Genomic DNA, 21,701 nt, shown 5'->3' with positions numbered 1-21,701 from the left:
CGTCTTGACAAACGATTCGTAAACCTTCCCCCAATGGTCAGTTAAGGCCACCCCACACTAGCGTCTTTTGACTGGCAGCGTCTAGTAAGCGCTATGGAAAATGGCGTCGTTGCGCAGGTGCGCTAACGTTGCGTCGACCAGCAGCCAGTAGACGCCGACGCTCAGGACTCTCGGGAGATGCTAGTGAGGAGTGAACCTTAAGACAGTCATTTATTTTTATTGTCTAACTGAAACCGAAGGTTCGGTGTTACATCAGTTTCGGCTTAAGCCGAACCCGAAACGTTTATTGTCGTGTTAAGATCATTGAACAATTTTTTTTTATATTTATATTAATACAACCCGGCAGCTTGAACATGTCATGCTCGCTTTAAGCTTACACGGGGTACAGGTTATGTTAAAGTATGTAACTTTTGAGTGGCATTAACGTGAGACACTTCATTCGGTTCTTGTCTGTTTTAATTTTTTGTCTTTTAATTATTTATATAAGAATTCAAGCCTTGGAGACCCTTTACATCTCTAAGGATAATTTAATATCTTTTTTAGGGTTCCGTAGTCAACTAGGAACCCTTATAGTTTCGCCATGTCCGTCTGTCTGTCTGTCTGTCTGTCCGAGGCTTTGCTCCGTGGTCGTTAGTGCTAGAAAGCTGAAATTTAGCATGGATATATAAATCAATAAAGCCGATAAAGTCGTACAATAAAATCTAAAAAAAATTTTTTTTTAGGGTAGGGTAGGGTAAAAAAAATTTCACTCCCACTTTACGTGTAGTCCCCTACACGTAAATTGGGAGTGAATTTTTTTTTTCGCCTCAACCCTAGAGTGTGGGGTATCGTTGGAGGTCTTTCAAAACTAATAGGGGTTTTCAAGAAACATTTTTTGATAAAGTGAATATATTCGGAGATAATCGCTCCGAAAGAAAAAAAAATGTCCCCCCCCCCCCCCTCAAACTTCTGAACCATAGGTCCAATAAATGAATTCTTTAATGTATGATGGGCAGGATTGCCCTAATGTACTTTGCATATCATCATAAATTTGCTTCGGTGTCAATCCTTTTTTATGCAGGTATTTAATCACAGCACGTTGCTTTAACTTCTCCATTTTCACGATATCTAGCGACACGCTACTTAAAAAAAAAACAACGGGCACTTCGGGAGTGCCGGCAGAAGTGAAAATCAATCAGTCTTGAAAATCTTATAGAAAACAAAAGTTAACACTTTATACTAGCAGAAATCAACGTAATCATCATTAATATCATCTAAGATACAAAAAATAGCATGCTTCACAGCAGGAACTAAAATGTTCTACAGAAAAAACAAATTTTAACATTCAAATCAACAAAATTTTCCTTTTGAAAAATTTCGGGTCTGTGTACGCGATCGACCTCGACCTCGTCCTCGAATAAGTTGCGGGGCTGGTGGAGGGCTTGCACTCACAGGTTCTGAGCTGGTACTGCTGTCACTGTCGCTTTCGATGGCCGTGTTCTCCACAGAAATATACTCGTCGTCTGTATCATTCCCTCCAAAAGGATCATCTTCGTCGTCTTCGAAATCAGACTGCTGGAGCAAGTCCAACACTTGACTATCTTTTATAGCTGAAAAAAAAACTTTATAAACCTGACGGCCTAATACTAGGACAATATCAGCTAATTTCTATCTAAATATCTATAATTTTCTTTATCACACGGACACATATATAAACACATTAGAGTAAGGAGCATAGTAAATTAATATGAAAAGCAATTTATGGTATGACCGCCCAGTGTACTAGTACTAGAACGAATACATTTTCATACAAGAATCATATTAAAATATACGAAATTAAGTTTAAATAACAGTATTTACGAATGATTTATTTCTTTATCTCGAAAATAAAACCAATCGTAGTGAATAAAATGTAAAGATTACAAAGATAATAATAAGTTAAACTAACTTCTTCTCGTTGCACGTGTCATTGCTGCGACGTCTTGTGACAGAAGACCGAAAATATCCCTCCCCGCTTACTTCAAGCAGTGCTGCCACAATGCCAAATATATACACTAACTAACCAGTAACGTCAAAATGACATGGCGGGTAATTCAAATCCACCTGGAGCGTGTAAATATTTTGTCCTAGTACTATCACGCTGGGTCTTGGCATCAAGTATCTATTTTGATACTTGGGCTTTCACTGCAAACCGATTTTGTCCTAGACTCCTAGTATTAGTACTTCGGACCCCAGGAGGTTAACGTTGTGCATTTTTAATATTTTGGAATGGTTAGGGATTAATTTTGCACGAATTGCTTTAAAAAAATGAATACTTCAGAACTATTACAGTTATTTAATGTTTCTACTGCAAATCTACTGGCTTCAATGACATAGTAACAGTTTTTCGATCTGGGGGCCGATTTTTGAATTTCGAGTGCTCGATTTCGTGTAATTCCCTTCAATTTATCTCGACCAGAAATATATGATCATTGTCAAGAGGGCGCTATTATTCTCATGTAGGATGACAGTTCAGTTTAGTATGAAAAATTTAGTTCCAATGAAATTCCGCAATATGGCGCGTGATCATATTTTACTGGTCAGGCTTTATATTAACCATAGCTTTGCCCTTTCGTTTGACTTTGGATTTTTGTATTATAGAGTTATGAGAAAAAAATATAAACAAATTAAAAAATATATATATTCCTTCTCGTTAATATCACGGGTTATAAACTTATAAATTTAATATATATAAAATTGTGTAAAAATATGTTCATGTCCAAAATGTTAATATACAGAGAGAGAATTAGTACTACGTTTGTATGGAGAAGCGGTTGTCCCCTTTCCTCTTAACTATGTCGACTATGGTATGGTCGACGAAATATTATTTTTCGTGATATTGAGAACCCGACCCCATCCAATGCAGCACTGTACAAAGAATTTGTTGGCAAGGCGTTAAAGCTTTGTTTTTTGTCGCTGGATGTTCAATACGTGCACCGATTCTATTTAATAAATATTATACACTGATTTAACTAACACGAGATTTTTCCTTAAATGAAAAATCCGTGAGATAAAAGAAAAATTGATTCTTTCTTTAAATCTTCTTCTATATGCGAAATCATCAAGGTCACTGTTACTATCACTAGCGTCACTACTACTCGCATGGAGAGCCATTTTGAACTACGCGTATGTCAACCACGACATACTACAATTGTCACGCAACTCGACACAGCTTCAACCACATGTCAAGATTCACCGATAATTCTACAAATATGTCGAGTAGAAAAAGTAATTCTTGGTTCACAACATAATTGTAATACAGACAATTGTAGCAAAATGCCTGTCATGTTTGTAAGCATTTCTATAGAAAATATTTTATAAAATATGTCACCTGTCGCTTGACAATTGTCGCTCGACATATGTCACTGAGGTTGTCGTTGAGATTCAAGATGGCGAAGACGTCTCGAGAATATTTTTTTGTGTTTTGCTCATTTATGTTGTTCAAAGTGTAGTATTGATAGCTTATTATGCAGTGAACTATCGTGGAAGTGTGCAGTTAATGAAAAACTAATCTTGAAACGCGTTTAACCATGTTTTAATCAACATCCGGCAATCCATCGTGGCTTTTAGTAAAGTCCAGCTATCTCTTTACTAAAAGCAACTACCGAACAACGTCATGCTCTACGAGCACACTTAAAACTTACAACGAAACTTGACATTGGCAAAATCATCATAGATTTGATGGAAGCTATATTTTAAAAGAAGAAGATATGTCACTGACAATTATTGTAGCCGTGGTGAAATAGGGGCCTGAAGGTGCATGGTTAAATTAGTCGGGCAGATGCGTTTACGCTTGTAGTAACCCTACTGCATAAACAGCATGACCCTTTAACTTAAAACTTACGTAACGTTGCTCAGTACCCCTAGTGTAAATTTAATCGACATCATAACGTGACGAACGCGTTTGCGTTAAGTCTCATTTTGTATAGGATTTTGAGTTTCCAAAACGTCCCGCTTGGCGCGCTCTTTCTAAATCACATACAAAATGAGAACGCAAACGCGTACGTCACGTTTCGAAATAGAATTTATTTACACTAGGGGTACTGTACCTACAGTCCTACAGAAAGCATTAGCCGCACAATAAAAATGACAATTTTTTATTTTATTTTCGTTGAAATCGAGTTAGGTTTAGCTGTAATTTCACGAAGCCTATCGAGAAGAATACAATGAAAATATTATTTCCTTCGCATTTGGATACCTACTGTTCCTCATTCACTGTAAAAAATACCCGGCAAAACACACAGAAACTGCGGATGAAATAGATTTTTTCGAGTAATAAAAAATATTCAAATATTCCAAAATTGAGCGGCCGAATATTCGAATATAAAAACAGGTCGAATAATCGAATTGCAAGCCCTAATTATTACCAGCTCATGCGCTGCGATCGCTATACTGTACCGCCACCATGCACTTCGCACGTAGCCAATAAAACAAACGAAATAGAGCAAAAACAAGTTTCGTATGAAAATCTTCAATTCGATGTATTTTTTTAACTATGGTATCTGAGGCTTCATAAACTAATTACGTGACTAGATATACCTAATAATCGTTTTAAAATGAGAGTAACTACGTTTGTATGGAGAACCGAGCTTGCTGGGGACCTTTAAATACTTATCTAAGTCTCCAAACATAGCAGAACATATTATGTATGTTTTGGTATTATCTAAATAATAATCAGTTATTTGAAATTATTTTTAGGTAGTTGCAATGCAAGAACATCCTACTCACGAGATAGTATTACGGAATGGAACACGACAGGTATTGTAAACTGTAATACACTTTACAGTACATATGGTGCTACTTTATAGCACTAGTGCGAAAATTAGCATATTACGTTACTGTGTCGAACATTTAAAGGGCCATATGTACTGTAAAACGTTGTATGTATGTGCGAATAGGTAATTCGCAACTCGTGTCGATTTAATACACTCCCTTCGGTCGTGTTTTAATTTATCGCCACTCGTTTCGAATTTCCTATTTTTCGCACTTGTATCGTAATGTACTATTATTGCATATGGGCCATTCCATCTGAATTCGACAAATGGGGTGCGCCGTGTGATTTTTAATTTGAATAAAAAAATGGAGAACACCACCACCATTTATTTTTATAATATTTTAATTTCAGAGCAGTGTCCATTCGAAGGAAAAAATCGGGTCAAATTCCTACTTGTACATAATGTGGTCTAACTTTTGATTTAGAATAGGTAACCAAATAAATCTTTCTTTATTTGATTAGGTGTGATATGAGTATTTTATATTGTGTGACAAAAGTTAGCTACACCAACTACAAACAAAATGGTGGCCATCTAAAATGTTCACGCTTTCGGTCCATTTTTACGATTTTCAACTATTTTCTGTGGCAACCCTATGGCACATCAAGAGTTATTTTTTTTCTAAAAAATAAGACATTATCGTAAAAATGGACCGAAAGCGTAAACATTTTAGATGGCCACTGTCCAGCTTTGGCCTTGTATTCTATAAGATTTTTTCGTATTTACTGTGGCAACACCAGCTCACAGTTGAAATTTGAATATTGCTCTGTCATAGACACGTCAGAGTCAGTGTTTCATCAACCTACCACTAGTTAACATCGTATTTCGTCGTTCTCGCTAATTTTCGCAACTTACTGAAAGCACTACTGCCAATCACGTCTCTAGTATTTAGACTCAGTTTTGTGTGGACGAAAGACACCAGGCACATCCGCGAAGTGGAAAATCCGAGGTCTAAGTTGGACGACTCAAGGTAACGGTTCTGAGCTTACTTCTAGCTGGCGACAAGGACAGCCAGAATCACCACCAGCGGTCTTCAACGGCGACCAACGATTCAGCCCCACAACTCCCGGACTGAAAGGTAACTTCGCCCTACACATTTCACATTTTAGTTTCAATTTAATATTCTAGTCTTAATATTTCACAACTTTCTTGCTCAACCGGCCCCTAAATTTCATTCCCTATCGCCCCCCTTTTTTGAATTACAGTCCACTCTCTATTGAACACTGAACAGCCACTATTTTGTTTGTAGTTCGTTTAGCTAACTTTTGTCATACAATATAAAGTACTCATTTCACACCTAATCAAATAAAGAAAGATTTATTTGGTTACCTATTCTAAATAAAAGTTAAACCACATTATGTACAAGTAGGAATTTGACCCGATTTTTTTCCTACGAATGGACACTGCTCTGAAATTAAAAGATAAAATAAATAAATGGTGGTTGTCTAACTCTTCTGGTATCATAAAGGTTATCCTAGATTATTTTCAATTAAATGAAATTGCCTGCCTGCTTAATTTCAATTTAATAAATTGAGAAATTTATTAAATTGAAATTAAGCAGGCTCGGAAGCTAATATTAAGCACGGCATTTGGCATTAGAATGTATTCCAGTTCCCTATCAACCAGTTTTAACAAATGGTCTTCGTAGGTATATTACATTTTTAATGTATTTACTTTTTTAATATGTACATATATTTGTTTTGTTAATAGTGTGAACCGCTGTCGTTTAGTGTTGAGTTGCTCACTCGTGAGGCACCTCATTTGTACTACTCATTTTGTTAAATTGTCGCAGAACTTCACACCGCATAAATGCCATACATCACTCCTCAATTAATTTTACTCATTTACTCGCGCCATGCTCGCGCGCATCACACACAGCTCTTACCACTCAAACCATTCAAACACTTCAAATAAAAAAAAAAAACTCTCAGCCTTTCAAACTCACTCGCGTTCCTCACAACTCGCAAGAGAGTCGCGAGGCGCTCGGTGCTCGCCGACATTCAAATGAAGAAATGAGTCATTGACGTCATCATACTTCATCGCTCACACTATCAACTGCCCAACTACAAACCTTATTGCAAGGACAAAAGGTCCACCGAGAAATGCGTTGTGTTTGTACCATTCACTCGCCTCACTGTGACATCCCCTCAAAAATCCTTTCAAAATGAAACAATGAATTAGATTTACCGAAAGAGGGAGTGAGACAGACACGCGCCGTGCTTCAATAACACCTCATCGAAAATACGTTAAAAATGAAACACGAAAGAAAACAAGCGTAAGCGTCCGCAAGCTTACATACATATTACGCCATTTTGATCCTAGCATTGCTAAGTTACTTGTCAAAAGCGAAAAATCTAAGTCATCAAAGAACCTACCGAAGAAAGTTTTTTCTCTCTGTTGCACTTGTAATTTCATACGTAAGTGCGACAGCAAAGCAAAACTTCGTGGTTCGCGGTAGGCCTCCATATTTGTTAGCTATTATTGTGCTAACGCGCATACCAGTATAACCTGACCTCAAGACTCATATTGCTGATGTCATGTATAATCTGAATCAATTAGACTGGACAGTGAAATGGTTACTTGATAAGCGATTGAAATGCCAACCAAGTCTCACTGGGCATTTACGAAGCTAGCTTAGAAACAGTTATCGTTTAAGAGACCAAAATATTATTTAAATTATTGAAATATAATATAGTGGCGTACACAAAATATGATATTTTACATTAGTTTATTAATAAAAAAGTAAATATAATTTGTATAGGTGAAATAAACATGTACATTTTAACGATTTGAATTTGTAATACTTTTTGTTAACGTGCTTCGTATAGTATTTCGATCATTTATGATTTTGACATATTTATAGTACGAGAAACTCGAAAAAGTTGTTCGTAATCTTTAGTTGTGTTTTATAAATAGTGATCAGTGACCATTCTTATAATTATACCAAAATAACAATATATTATCATTGTTTTCGCGATAAAATATACCTGTGGGTCTTTCTTTGTGTCTTTTGCATACAAAAATCTAATGTATATTACACGCCGGTGGCATTACCGCGCCAACGTTATTGAGGCTTTCGTTTGTTATCATATTACAATGCTATTATTACTGATAAATTATGAGGTGGTAAGTTAGTAATTTCCATATAATAATGGTACAAAAAATATTGGATTTGTTCTCCTTAGTTTGTTAATTGTTTGTTTGGTAGTTTATGGTTAGTATTTATTTCAATATATGTATCTTAAACTTAAAATGATATCAAGTAGCAAGGATTGATACTGAACAATCTAACAATAAAAATAATAAACTGCCAAATTAGAACAAGTTTCATAAAAGCATCAAATTAAGTTGCAATAGGATGTATGTACTTTAACTCCTTAGTTTGATTCTTAAATGTATGTCTTCTGTTGTTAAAGTTCTGTTTTAAACCTCCAGAATTGCACTCCAAGTAAATATTTAAAAGGAAGTTTAGCAATGCCTAAATATGTATTTACATTAAATATTGTTTGCTGCCGTTGGAGTTGATGGAATAGTCGATGCTGCAAAAGTGCTAGTACCTCTCCTCATTTGAAGTAAGACATTGTAACACCTCATTTTAGAGAATGAGGTACTCATACAAACTCATTTTAAATTGATGTCCTACCCATCACTACTGTCGTTTACCGAGGAGGTCCGGCAATGCTTGAAGGAGTTGCAGTTGAAACGTGTCATGTTCATTGATTGCAAGATCGTAAGTGTCGTTCGAGACGGTCTGTCCACATCTGGAAATGCGTCGCTAAGCCTACCTACTATTTGTGAATTGACGCGCACTGTACCTAATATAGTAGAAATTTTCTGCGGTGTTTTTTTCGACTTAGAACTTAATATAGATATTAAACAAAAGGCACTGTTTCTTTTATGGAGCGCTGGTAGCTACCGAATCCGCCACGAGTGAGAAGAACAAGCCCGTTTTACCTACCTACGCAAATGCCTGCGTGCGACCATTCCGCAAACAAGCGCGTTCGCCAGATGTGGACATGGACGCACCTTGACAATGATAACTATTAGGTTATAATTAGTAGCAGCACGATATAGTTACCTGTACCTAACTCATATTAATAGACTGTGTAAAGATCTCAAGGTCATGAAAGTTTTGCGTGTAAACCATTCTTTTATCGATGCATTAATCTGTAGGCGTTGACCTTATTAAGTGCAATCACAATATTAAAGTATCACAAACATAATGGAATTATACCGCTGTTATGCAAATTCTTCGGTGGCGCCAACAGAGCGGCGGCGGAAGACTACTTAACTTTTACGTTGTCATGTAAAGTGGTCGGTGGCGGTCAAAAGATTAAATTATATTACTTACTCTCGGTGTCGCAGTACAATATTGAACATATTTATTTCAGGTCACCGATGAATATGTCAGCGAATTTCTTAAGAGCGACTCCATTGAAGAACTAGTAGTCACCCGTAGTCTATCAGTGGAAGGAGATTGTTTGTCCTGTCTGAGCCAGAAGAAGGAAAATAACTTAAAATCCCTTCGTCTAGTCGGTTGCGGGTTGGAGAACTTGGACCCCGCCGTCGCTAAACACCTGACCAATCTTAGAACACTCGACCTAAGCAACAACTCTTTAGAGTTACTACAATATTTACCCCCCTTGCTGGACAAGATGTGTAATTTGGAAAATTTATTTTTGAATTGCTATCCTAACGCTGGCTTGGGCGAGGGATTTGTGGAGTGCCTCGGTCGGCTCGGCCGGCTGAAGCACCTCAGTATGTGTTGGAACGATAACGTGAGCGACGCGTGGCTGGAGGCGGTGGCGCGAGGATGCCCGGGGCTGCAAACTTTGGACATCGAGACAAAAAGTGAGCAGGAATATTTATTTATTGTGCACTTTGTAACTACTAACTCACCTATTTAAGAGGCTGTCAACACCCAATGTCCTTGAAATTGATAAACAGTTTTTTAAGAAAGACTATTTGTTTTAGTCAAGTAAGAAAAATATATGTTCATATTAATTATATTTCAAAGACCGTGGTTGTACTCGATACATGATTGAACGAAATCGGCTCGATAGAAAATAATTGCAAAGATTGGTCTTAAAATCACAATTAAACGGTTTTATGTCTTTATTGTTTTGACTTATGGGTCTGCAATTAAAATCACAATTTCAAAACATTTATATCTAAACCGCTATTGAGTAAAATATTACACTAATAATCCACTTTTTTTATTTAAATATTTTTCTTATTATTCCCTTTCCCAGGCCCAGTAACATGCGACAGTGTTATCTCATTTACTCCGATACAAATAGACAGTGTGCGCGCTTTAGGTATTGACAGCCTCTTAAGGCGATTTAATCATGTACCACAATAATGCGGCGCTTCCGCAGTACGAGCATGACAACACTTCTGTGTGATAAACGCTTAATAATTATTGATTCATTTTCTCTAAGTATGTATTTTAAATAATTGAACCTGATCAGAATAGGTTTTTAGGTCCCTAAGTAGGTATTTTTTGTATTAACATTATAGTTCGGTCAACGCATCCGCGGTGCATCAACGCATCGCATCGATCACTCACTGCGCGCGTGCTAATTACGATCAGAGCAAAATATTTAGTCTTTTTTTTTTGAGTTAAAATGGTGAAGTGTTGTAGTACCAAATGTGGCAAAAACGTCACAAAGAAATGTCCAGGATTGCAGTGTGGAAAGTGTGGAAAGTGGATGCATGCTTCATGTATCCCTATAACGACCGAACAACTGAATGCACTTTGCGGCACGGAGGCGGTAGAATGGAAATGCAAAACATGCAATTCTTCCCGATCCAGAGGACGACGACAACACGGACACTGAGCAAGTCATCCTTATGAAAGACAGTTGTAGTGAGGACTTTTTGAGACAGCTGCGTAGCGACATTCGTGACGCCATAAAAGACGAAATTGAACGTACCCTCAAATACTCGGATAAAATAGACGATTACCAAAAAAAACCGATTAACAATGATGATGATCTACGAAGTGAAAGTGAAATCTATGGAAAACCAAAATAAAGACCTGCAAAATATATACAACTAAAATGCAATTCTATGGAACAAAAATTAAACCAAATCGAACAAACACAGTTAGAAAGTAAAATAGAAATATGCGGAGTGGAGAAGAAGGAAAACGAAAATACTACAGAGATCGCAAAAAAAATCGCACAAGTACTCCAAGTAAATTGTGATGACGTCACGGGCGCTTACAGAAAGGAACGCCGAGCACCGGCGGCGCTACAACGAGGCCCCGAATCCATCATCGTGACCTTGAAGGCCGGCCAGCGCGACCGCTGGCTCACAACGGCGAGGACCAGAACCATCACGGGGCACGACCTTGGCCATCCCGAGGAATCCAGGATCTTCCTACGCGAGGCACTCACACCGGCAACGGCATTTCTTTTGTGGAAAGCTAAAAGCGAGCTCAAAAAAGACGATAAATACAAATATGTGTGGTGTAAAGGAGGCAATGTAATTGTAAGAAAGCACGATCAGGCCCCGATCCAAACAATAAGATCCGAATATGACGTGGAGAAATTACTTAAGGTGAATGGCTGAAACGCTGGTATGTTTTTATTTATTTTTATTTTTTCTTTCATTAGTAGATACACATAAATATCGGCATAAATAAATATCAACACTCTTATTTGATGTCAGATGAAAATAGTATCCTCGAAAGTAGCTTCAAAATCTGGAATGAGTACATTGACTCACTTACACCAGCACATAACCTTATAGTTTTCCTTCACGTTAATATACGGTCCTTAATACTAAACTTTGCATACCTAGAATACTTATTAAATAACAGCAATCGTAATGTAGACGTAATAGCATTAACTGAAGTAAATATTCATAATGATTGTATTTCCTTATATACCATTCCTAACTACACTATATATTCAAAGTTAAGATGTAAAAGAAGGGGTGGGGGTATAATCTTTTATGTACATAACAAATATTTTTTTGAACAAAAACAAATACACACCCAATACTTCGAGTCATTAGTTGGTCGCCTTCATATAAATCGTGATTATAAAATAAACATATGTGCCGTATATAGGCCACCGGACACCGACAAAACCTGTTTTGTGCGGGAAGTACATGCTGTGTTGGATAGCTTTGATAAAAATACCGACTTGCTTTATACAGGTGATATTAATATCAACATAAAATTACAAAATAATATTTGTGCAGTCAGCGTCAAATACTTTGTAGCAGTCAAAGTGGCCAAATAGTTCGGTACACCATACTAAATATATGGTGTACCGAACTATTTGGCCACTTTGACTGCTACAAAGTATTTGACGCTGACTGTACCAACTATTTAAATAAAATGAGTGAATTGGGTATGGTTTGCGGTATAACCCAATATACACGGGTAGAAAAAAAAGGTAATAACATATGTAGTTCTTGCATTGACCACGTATTTATACGTAGTGTGTGCGGAACTCAGGCGCAGACCGGTGTAGTACATACTGCTCCAGCTGATCATTATATAATAGGATGCGCGTGTGTGCGCGCGCCACCCCGAGCCTTACCGCTGCAGGAGCGGCGCACGCACACAGCCATAGACAATCGACGTGTGTTATCATTGATAAAATCGGTTAATTGGAATGCCGGACTCGTTTCCCGGTTTCGTTGGAATGCAGGTGGTAGATTTTATTGTTAATCAGTTTAAGCGTATATATAACGAATGCGAAATAGTAGTTAAATCAAACCGTGGCTATATAAGAAAATCATGCGAATGGGCGAACAGCAAAATTAAATTCATGTGTAAAAGACGGAACGAACTCTTTGATATTTGGAAACTCGATCCCAAATACTTAAAAAATAGACTTATATATCGAAATAACACTAACAAATACATAAACAAAATTAAAAACCGATATTATTATAACAAAATAAGCGACAATTTTAAAAACACTAGATCTAGAGCGGTATGGGAGATAGTTAATACATTGTGTGGCAATATGAGCCAATCAATTGAGGAAACGGTCTTACGTGCATTTAAGTGCCATGAAAAAGAATTGTCAAGTAATTTTGCCAAAGAATTTCAGCGAAACGTAGAATCCATCACACAAACGTGCAATAAGCCGCTATTAAATGAGTCAACTTACTGCAATAAACCAAATATAGCCATGCGACTAGAAAAAATATCAAACGAAACTACAAAAAAAAAACATAAATAAACTTAATAAAAACAAAAGCCCGGGATATGACAGAGTTCGCGCCGTAGACTTAAAATATATTACTAATGAAATTGCCCCCTTGATTACGCATTTAATTAATACATCCATAGCTACTTGTATTTACCCCAATCCATTAAAAATAGGTACGATTCGGCCGGTATATAAAAAAGGATCCAAAAATGATTATAACAACTACAGACCCATTACAATTCTTTCATGTATTGACAAAATAATAGAGCGCTATATAGGAGACAAAGTTAATTCGTTTTTACAAGATAATAACATAATAAATAAAAAACAATACGATTTTCAAAGAAACAAAAGTTCCACTCAATTACTAAGCCAATTCGGTAATGAGATAAACGGACATTTAAATATGAAACGGCATGTAATAGTTATTTTCATCGACTTCAGTAAAGCTTTCGATTTATTAATGCATAATACGCTATATATGAAACTCGAACAGAATGGCATACAGGGCCCCCTACTAGAATGGTTTTAAAAGCTACCACAGCAACCGGTATACCGCAGTAAGACTAGGAAATTCATATTGTGACATGTTAAAAACATCGAAGGGAACGGCATCGGCACAGGGGTCAATAATTGGCCCGACCGAATACCTTTTGTATGTCAATGACATGTGCAATACAGTTGGAGAGGACTATGTTTATCAATTTGCAGACGACACTTGCATAGTAGTCTCGGATAGGGACTTAAAGACTGCCGAACGTAAAATACAGGATATATTCGACACCTTGTGTAAATGGTCGCATGACGTAGGGCTAGTCCTAAATGCAAATAAAACGAAGGCTATGCACATATGTTCTTCTCAAAATAAATCAATACACAACCCCGCTATAAAAGCACACGTACATAGCTGTCTCCACTTGCAATGCGATAATTGTGACTGCCCTTCTATCGATTTTGTAGAGGAACATATGTACATTGGTCATTTAATTGACTGTAGATTTAATTGGCAACCGCATATTGAACACGTAAGTAATAAACTTAGATCAGTATTGGGACGTCTAACTATTCTGAAACATAAATTACCGTACAAGACATTGAGAATGTTATACCTAGCTCTGGCTGAATCGGTAATACGGTACGGTATCAGCAGCTACGGACGATCGTATAAAACTAATCTTTCTAATATCTACAACCTACAGAGAACTATTCTAAAAACAATAGTTCCGAAAAATATAAAAGTAGCATGTAACAATAACTACTCAAACCTCTTTGAACACTGTAAGGTGCTTCCCGTACAAAATATAGTTAAATTGTCCATTCTTAAAGAAGAACACCTACACATAGATAAATTAAATGAATATCACAGAACAATGGATTAAGAAATATCCCTAATGCACCTAGATTCATACTACCATCATATAATAATGTCTACGGAACGAGAACTAATAATTTCATACTTACGAAAATAATAAATAGCCTTCCGAAACACATACAAGATTTATACCTATCTAACTCTAAATCAATTAAAAAAGTTAAAAATTATTTCATATCAAATAATTACGACTATATTTTGTAAACATATATTTGCTTTGTTATATAAATTAGTTTAATAAGTCCGAACCCTTGCTGTAATTAAGCCATTCATGACATTAGCAGTAAGTAAACATGGAACTCTGTGAATTTTTTTTAAACTAATTGGAACTTTAATAAATAAATAAAAAACAACTATAAATGATATTGCGTAACAATTGCGTAACACACTAATATAGTGTGTCACCTATGCCTGTGTATACACAGACGCTAAAATATGATATGTGATGAATATTTCACTCATTAAAACCATTTAAGTCAGCTTTAATTAATCTATCTGCGTCTCCTCAGATACTGCTCCAAAAAATACCTACTTAAGTAATACTTGAAACCTAACAAGATTCTATTACGCCATGTTGCGGATTTTCAGTGGTACTAATTTATTTTACTGGCTAGGAGTACTCTTTGCAAATATTACTATTACGCAATTATACGATATTTACCAAAAAAATGTTTACCAAACATACTATATATATTATAATGATATATATTTACATACAAAAGTCAAGGATTGCATAGCATTCCATTTAACATTTTTTTTTCAAATTAATTGAGTGATATGGCCGGTAGATATATTTTATTTGTAAAGACGCTATCTCAGGGCAAATAGATTCTTGTCAAGCTTTATCTATGGAAATCAACATTCTAAGTGTAAAGCGGATGGTGAAAATTGTCGCAGCTTCCGGATACCGCTTGGACCGCGCCATGGTGACGGCGGCGGGCATACTCGCGCTGTGCCGCGCCGCGCCCGGCCTCGAGCACCTCGGCGTCGCCGGCAACGGGGACGTCACGGATGCCACGGTGGCCGCCGTGGCAGCCGCCTGCCCCAAACTCGAGGTAACATGTATAAAGCAAGATCCCAGGGGCCCCAGACATTAATTATTTTCTCATGTACAAAATGTATGGGATAAAGTAAAAGTGGGGGGGTCATTTCTCCGGTACCAGATGTTAAAGTTCTTAGGTAAAAATAGTACCTACTACCTTTAATTCTCAGAGCTGATTTTTATGTATATTTTAGAAAATATTGTTATAAATTAATAATCAATATTGTCAAACAATTTTCGCTGGCGGTAACTTTTACCAGACGCTTTAAAGCTGTCAAAAATTATTATCACTTATATTCTCACGCTTGATTTATATAGGATACTCAGGGAACTGTTACAAAACAATTTGTAAGCAGCTACAATTATTTTGTAGCAAAAAAGAGTAAGTGTAAAATAAATAGAGCATAGACGCTAGTTGCGACACTTGCGACAACTGCGGGGTAGTTGAACTTCAATATGTTGATGTGGTGCGAGGGGCTTGATTACTGACACTATCTTCGGAAATAGAAATCGTAATATAATTTCCACATTTACGACCTTAACTGTTACCAGGGGGGTGACACTGGCAATGTACATAGTTAAAGTTATTAAAGATAGTGGTGATTTCTGTTATTTTATTCCAGACAACCTACATTTACGTAAAGTTGTCTTCCGATTATGTAAACTACGTCACTAGATGTCACTACAAATGGATATAATTTGAAAGCATGATACAACATTAAGAAGGTTCAAAAAAAGAATGTTCTAATAAATTCGTCAGAATCTTTACGTAACTTCACAGATTACTTGGAGACTATAAAACCGAAAACGAAAATTCTTATACGAATATACTTTCTACTTGTTAATCTTCCTAGTGAAGGATCTGATGTCGGGATCCTGGAGGAAACTCCTCAAATGTATACTGGTATACCTACCATACGTACCTATGGCGACTTTTTTTACTTCGAACCCTGGCATCCGAACACCAGCCAGCCTTTGTCATCTCGGACATATTAATAAACTATAGTCTCTGGTATCCGTGTTTAGCTTTTAATCTGATTCGTTTACTTATATGTTATCCCTTCTTTCAGTCTGTGGACTTGCGCGGCTGTGCGCAGATAGCGCAGAACATCGACATTTTGACGGCGCTGGCGGCGCCACAGCGCCGGGCGGGGCCGCTGCGGCTGCGGCTCGCGCGCACCGCCGCCAACACATACCAGGTAACGTGACGTCACCTAGAGTACTTCTGTGGGCTACACTATACAGACGGAGGTAGTACAGGACTTTAACGTGTCGACGGCGCTGGCGGCGCCGCAGCGCCGGGCGGAGCCGCTGCGGCTGCGGCTCGCGCGCACCGCCGCCAACACATACCAGGTATCGGTACCTTAGCTCCAGTAGGTAAAGGACGGATTAGTGCGGCTCAGATACCAGAATGGAATGAAAATATAACTGGAACATTTTTTCCTATAGGTTTGAGAGAGACAGAGCAAGAGAGAACGACGAGCGCGACTTTGAGTAGAAGAGAAAATATGAAATATATTACAACGGGTCACTCCCGTATTTTATTCCCCGTGCCACATTAAATGTCCTGACTTTAGACATAACTCTATTGCTTCCATGTACACGGCAGGCAAATTAGTCTGACTCACGAGGTTAGAAATAATCCCAATAGTCTCATCCACCGGCACATTGAACAGAGACGTAACGTCAAAACTCACCATGAGTTCGTCCTCCTTTAGTTGGATACCCTGTAGCAGGTTGACGAAATGCTTTGAATCCTTTACATAACTCGCAGACTTGCCTGTGAATTCCACGTGCAAGCTTATAAATTGGCGAGTCAATCTGACTGACTATAGGTCTTAATGGCCAATCAGGCTTAATGGATTTTAGGTAAACCATAGATTTTTGGAGATGTCGGGTTCAGAGGACGCAGTCGGCTACCTAAGTTTTTGTCCGGTAAGCCTAGCAACAACTTGTTAACCTTGGCCATCACTCTAGACGCAGGGTTGTATTTCACCTTCTTATAAGTGGATCACTCAACAAGTAAACCAACTTATTTTAAAGTACGGGAGGCTATCGAAATTAGTCGTCATCCGAATTTTAACCGTGATGATTGTGGTTGGTCAGTGCCTCCGAGCTGGAAAACTGTGTTGGGTACTACGTCGGTGGACAGTGTGGACGAACCATTAGCGAATGACGTGGTGAGTGTTGTGTGCAACCCATTATTTAATAATAATGCCGTAAACGAGGGTAGTTTCTCGCCTCCCTGCCGCCACCGGCGCCCGCGCCGAGTCATCGGGCGCGAAGGGCTGCGTCCCGCAGTCTGCGCCGGTCCGTCAACCCAACCTCCTGACGACACTACTCGGAACGGAGTGAAACATGTCGAGCGTTTTTCGACTTAAAATACGTGAATTACCCGTTGTAATATATTTAATATGTCTGTGTCTCTCGGAAATTTTGTTATTAGAAAAGAAAATGTTTATAATCTAAGGAAATAACTGCCGAGAGGAGGGTGCGGGTGAGGGACGATTTATAGACGAGCCAGGAACAATTTCTATGACCAATCGCCTCCCGGCTAAAACTCGTGTAGTGGTTAACGGCTAGGTATGATGAACCCTCGTGAACGTCAGCTCGTCAGCCGGTTATATCGCGGTGGTAAGAACATCAGCTGGTCGCATGAACATGTGAAAAATAAGCGCTACACCTTTTATGATAGCAAAAAAAATCATGAAACGTTGCATGTAGCATTTCATCAGGCGTAATCGCCTAAAAAGCCATCAACGGATTACGCAATTTACACATTACACATACTTTGCCGCACATAAAGTGGTAGGCGCATATTTTTTACATGTTCATTTTACAGCTGACGGTAAATCCACCGCGATAGAACCGGCTGAGTTTTTTAAGTTTAAAACAGCATCTAAACTATCATCTGACAAAGTATCAGCCGGGAGGCGATGACTGATGAAATGTGCTCCTGGCCCGCGGTCTATTATAAATAGAACAGCCTAGCAGCCTACTCCCTACTTATCCAGTAACTTTATACATCAAATGTGTTTGCGTCAAATCCGGTAGTTCTGATGTATTGCAGTCTTGTTTATGATGTTGGCCCAATGAATAATCCAAGTTTGTGACCTCGAGCGCCGAACGCAACTTAATCAAAAATCGAAAGTACCGTGAAAATTTCGTTTTCTTTTTGATCGATTATAACCCTTTTTGCTAGTACCTTCTCAGTAGACGGAGACGTCTACTTTTTAACGTTGACTAAATTTCCTCTAATTTAGAGTACTTTTTAAATTAGACTAAATTTTCTACAATAAGTGACTAGAATTGTCTCTGTTAGACGTAATAGTTTCGGAGATAAAGCGTTTCCAAATTTATAATATTTTTGAACTTGTAAGTGCAGTGAGTATGGATTGGCTCTCCAGGTCCAATCTATATGCGATATTTCTTCCTGCTCTTAGCTACTAGGCCTCCCCCCCTCCCCCCTTTACTGGGTCAAATCAGCTTTGTTTGACTAAGCAGCACCGCCTGAGACAAAAGTGCATACTCACTGCATTTACTTACACTACTAATTCAAGATCGAGAAACTGTTAGGTCCACAGAGTCAATTCTAGTCTCGTATTGTAGGAAATTTAGTCTACTTTAAAAAACGCCCTAAGAGTGAGAAGGTACTATTAATAACTAGTCCTTTAGGGTTATAATCGCCCAAAAAAAAACAGGTTACAGTTTCCATACGCAAATAAGTAATTTTTTTTTGTTTTCAGACACAGGCAACACAAGGACTGATTTTTGACTTCGTAGACGCTCCGAGATTGTTCAGATTAGTGTAAACAATACACAAGAAACTGTTTCAGGGAATTTTCCCAATGCAAGTTATTAATAAGATATGTACCTAAAAGCTGAAAGTCGATTTTAGAACTATGATACTATGCGTTACATAACTTTAGTTTTATAGCGTAGATAGGCCAGGCAACGAATGCTCAAAAAAAGGTATACACAGAAAAAAAATAGTTCTCCAGCCAAGTAAATACTCTTGTCAAGACATTTTGTGTTTCCTATATAAGGAAAAAATAAAATTCTTGCTTCATACCCATGGGATATGAACTAAAACAAATATGTAAATAGTCATATAGTTATATATTGCCTACTTGATATGTTTAAATTTTTTATGAATGAATATTGTTATTGAAATAAATAAGCTCTGTATTTATTTATTTATTTAAACTTTATTGCACAATATATGAAGAGTACAAATGGCGGACTTAATGCCGGAAGGCATTCTCTACCAGTCAACCATGAGCCAAACCGAAAGATCCTAATTGGTGCAGGGTCAGAATACAGAGTAAAATGACAAAAATAATATCACAAAATTATACGTACATAAATAATATGTGAAAAGGAATTTAATTTTAGATTAGATTTTAGTTTACAAGGGGTCAAAGTTGTTGTTTAACCGCTCGTGATATATTGATACCCGAGCTTAGCAAGTGGTTCGAAAAGCGGAATCTTGAGCGTTACGAGGGTTTCTAGGCACGACGGTTAAACAGATTTTGCCATGGAATGAAACACAATTTTTTTCACCACACCAATGCGAGGAAAATACTAACTGTAAAACATCAAACAAAATCAAACCAAGTTAAATCCATCATTTAAAAGTCAATTCAACCAGCCAACATGAGGAAACTACTCAACATTTTCATCAAATTACTTTGCCACTCATGGATAAAATGCCACTATCTCATCAGTTTTTGAACAAGCACTAGAGACACTTCTTGGTGTGGTGAAAAAATACTTCAAACCATCTGTCATATGCATCTGTCAGACTGGTGGCCAAAAAATTAGTTGACATCAAGTTTTTTCACGCGCAAAAAACGTTCGTGTAGATCCCGTAATTCCCGTACATCAATTTTTTTATTCATAAATATTTTGATTTGTGTTTTCTAAGTATTCACACTACTACCAGCCTCCGCGACTGGGGCTTTGGGGCTGCCAGTACATAAATCTAGATTATACAGTTCAACGTTAAAAATTATACGAAATTCGATTGCATTATACGCAAAGGATTAGGTATACCCGATTTTTTTATTAATTACTTCAAAAACCGACTTGTATTTAGTAAGTAGTAACTAAAATCTCTTAATAAGTAGGGCCGAAACACAACACAAAAAAGTAAAACACATCTCACAGATTAACAAACACCTGTCATATAGAACACCAAACCGATCAAATGGTCAGAGGGTCTACCGCGACCCACTTAAAATCGAAGTTCGTCAATTGCGGGCATTTTTCTCTGTCACTCTAATTACGACTTAGTAAGAGTAAAAGAGATCCCCGCAATTTGCGATTTTCGCGGTAGGCCTCCTGAGCCTAAAGAGGAAAAGCACTCAAACCGTCACCGTATCATATTATCCCGTTGCCCATAGATTTATAATTAGCATAGATGCCTAGTCTGTAAATCCCTAGTGAAGCCATTTCGAGTACGACATTATGTCGCACTCGTGTCATCGTAGACGCGAGTTTGTTTGTGTACACCTCCCGGTTATAAATTAAAAAATACAAAAAGATGGTTTTTTTGTGCGGTGAATGAGTGTCACAACACATCAGTGAATAAAAACAAACCGCCTGATATAACATTTCACGAGTAAGTATCGAGTTTAATGTGATATTTTTACGTAATTGTAAATACAAAACTCCAAATTTTCATCAGCCGCCATTACTTATAAATGTTGCCAGGTGATATTGAATATTTTTTTCCTCGAAATGAGGCATGACGATTACATTGATAAAAAAATTAATATGCTTACTTTATGTTCCTTGTATGACTATAGAAAATTATATTCTTTTGCAGGATTTCATTTTTTTATTTCAAATTATGTTTTGTCTTTTATAAAATTACAGTTTAAATTCATATTTTTATTTTGTGTAAAATTCATTTTAGATTTCCGACTAATCTGCTTCTATCTGCGAGATGGACGGAAAGTTTCAGCTACAGTTTCAGGGCTATTGATATGTTGCTAACCGAATTTTAAGGTCACTCTTTATAAATAGGCTCAGAAAATTATTATTATTTTGTGCACATTTGTAAAATAAAAAATAACATTTATTTATTTAAACCATTGACATATATATGTAAGGACGGGCCTTACGGGCACTAAGAATGGCGCTTGTTCAGTGGTGTCACTCTCGAATTCGAGCCAATCGTGCAGTCTAACGTAACTAGTTGCAACCAATCGCGCGCGTGATGCGAACTCGTCAACCAATCGCGTTGCGGCGTTAGACTGCACGATTGGCTCGAATTCGTGTGCGTGACACTGCTGTACTGGCCCCATTCTTAGTGT

General features: G+C 37.5%; 1 protein-coding gene and 1 long non-coding RNA gene across 2 annotated transcripts; one reads left to right on the top strand and one right to left on the bottom strand.

Moving 5' to 3' along the window:
* Positions 1-1,164: 1,164 nt before the first annotated feature.
* Positions 1,165-3,336, bottom strand: LOC133533242 (uncharacterized). Its single transcript, XR_009801839.1, has 2 exons — positions 1,928-3,336; positions 1,165-1,589 (listed from the first exon to the last, which is right to left on the bottom strand). It is a non-coding gene; the product is annotated as an uncharacterized LOC133533242 (long non-coding RNA).
* A 5,088-nt stretch (positions 3,337-8,424) lies between these two features.
* LOC133533251 (F-box/LRR-repeat protein 2-like) lies at positions 8,425-21,213 on the top strand. The gene is made up of 5 exons (XM_061872205.1): positions 8,425-8,520; positions 9,182-9,641; positions 15,237-15,394; positions 16,452-16,580; positions 19,128-21,213. The coding sequence occupies exons 1-5, from the start codon at positions 8,425-8,427 to the stop codon at positions 19,191-19,193; spliced, it is 909 nt and encodes a 302-aa protein (XP_061728189.1). The 3' UTR covers positions 19,194-21,213.
* Positions 21,214-21,701: the final 488 nt, after the last annotated feature.

Source organism: Cydia pomonella, unplaced genomic scaffold (assembly GCF_033807575.1).
Source record: "Cydia pomonella isolate Wapato2018A unplaced genomic scaffold, ilCydPomo1 PGA_scaffold_143, whole genome shotgun sequence".
NCBI classification, from domain to species: Eukaryota; Metazoa; Arthropoda; class Insecta; order Lepidoptera; family Tortricidae; genus Cydia; species Cydia pomonella.
The sequence above is the reverse complement of the archived record's forward strand: the minus strand, read 5'-3'. Positions and strand labels throughout refer to the sequence as shown.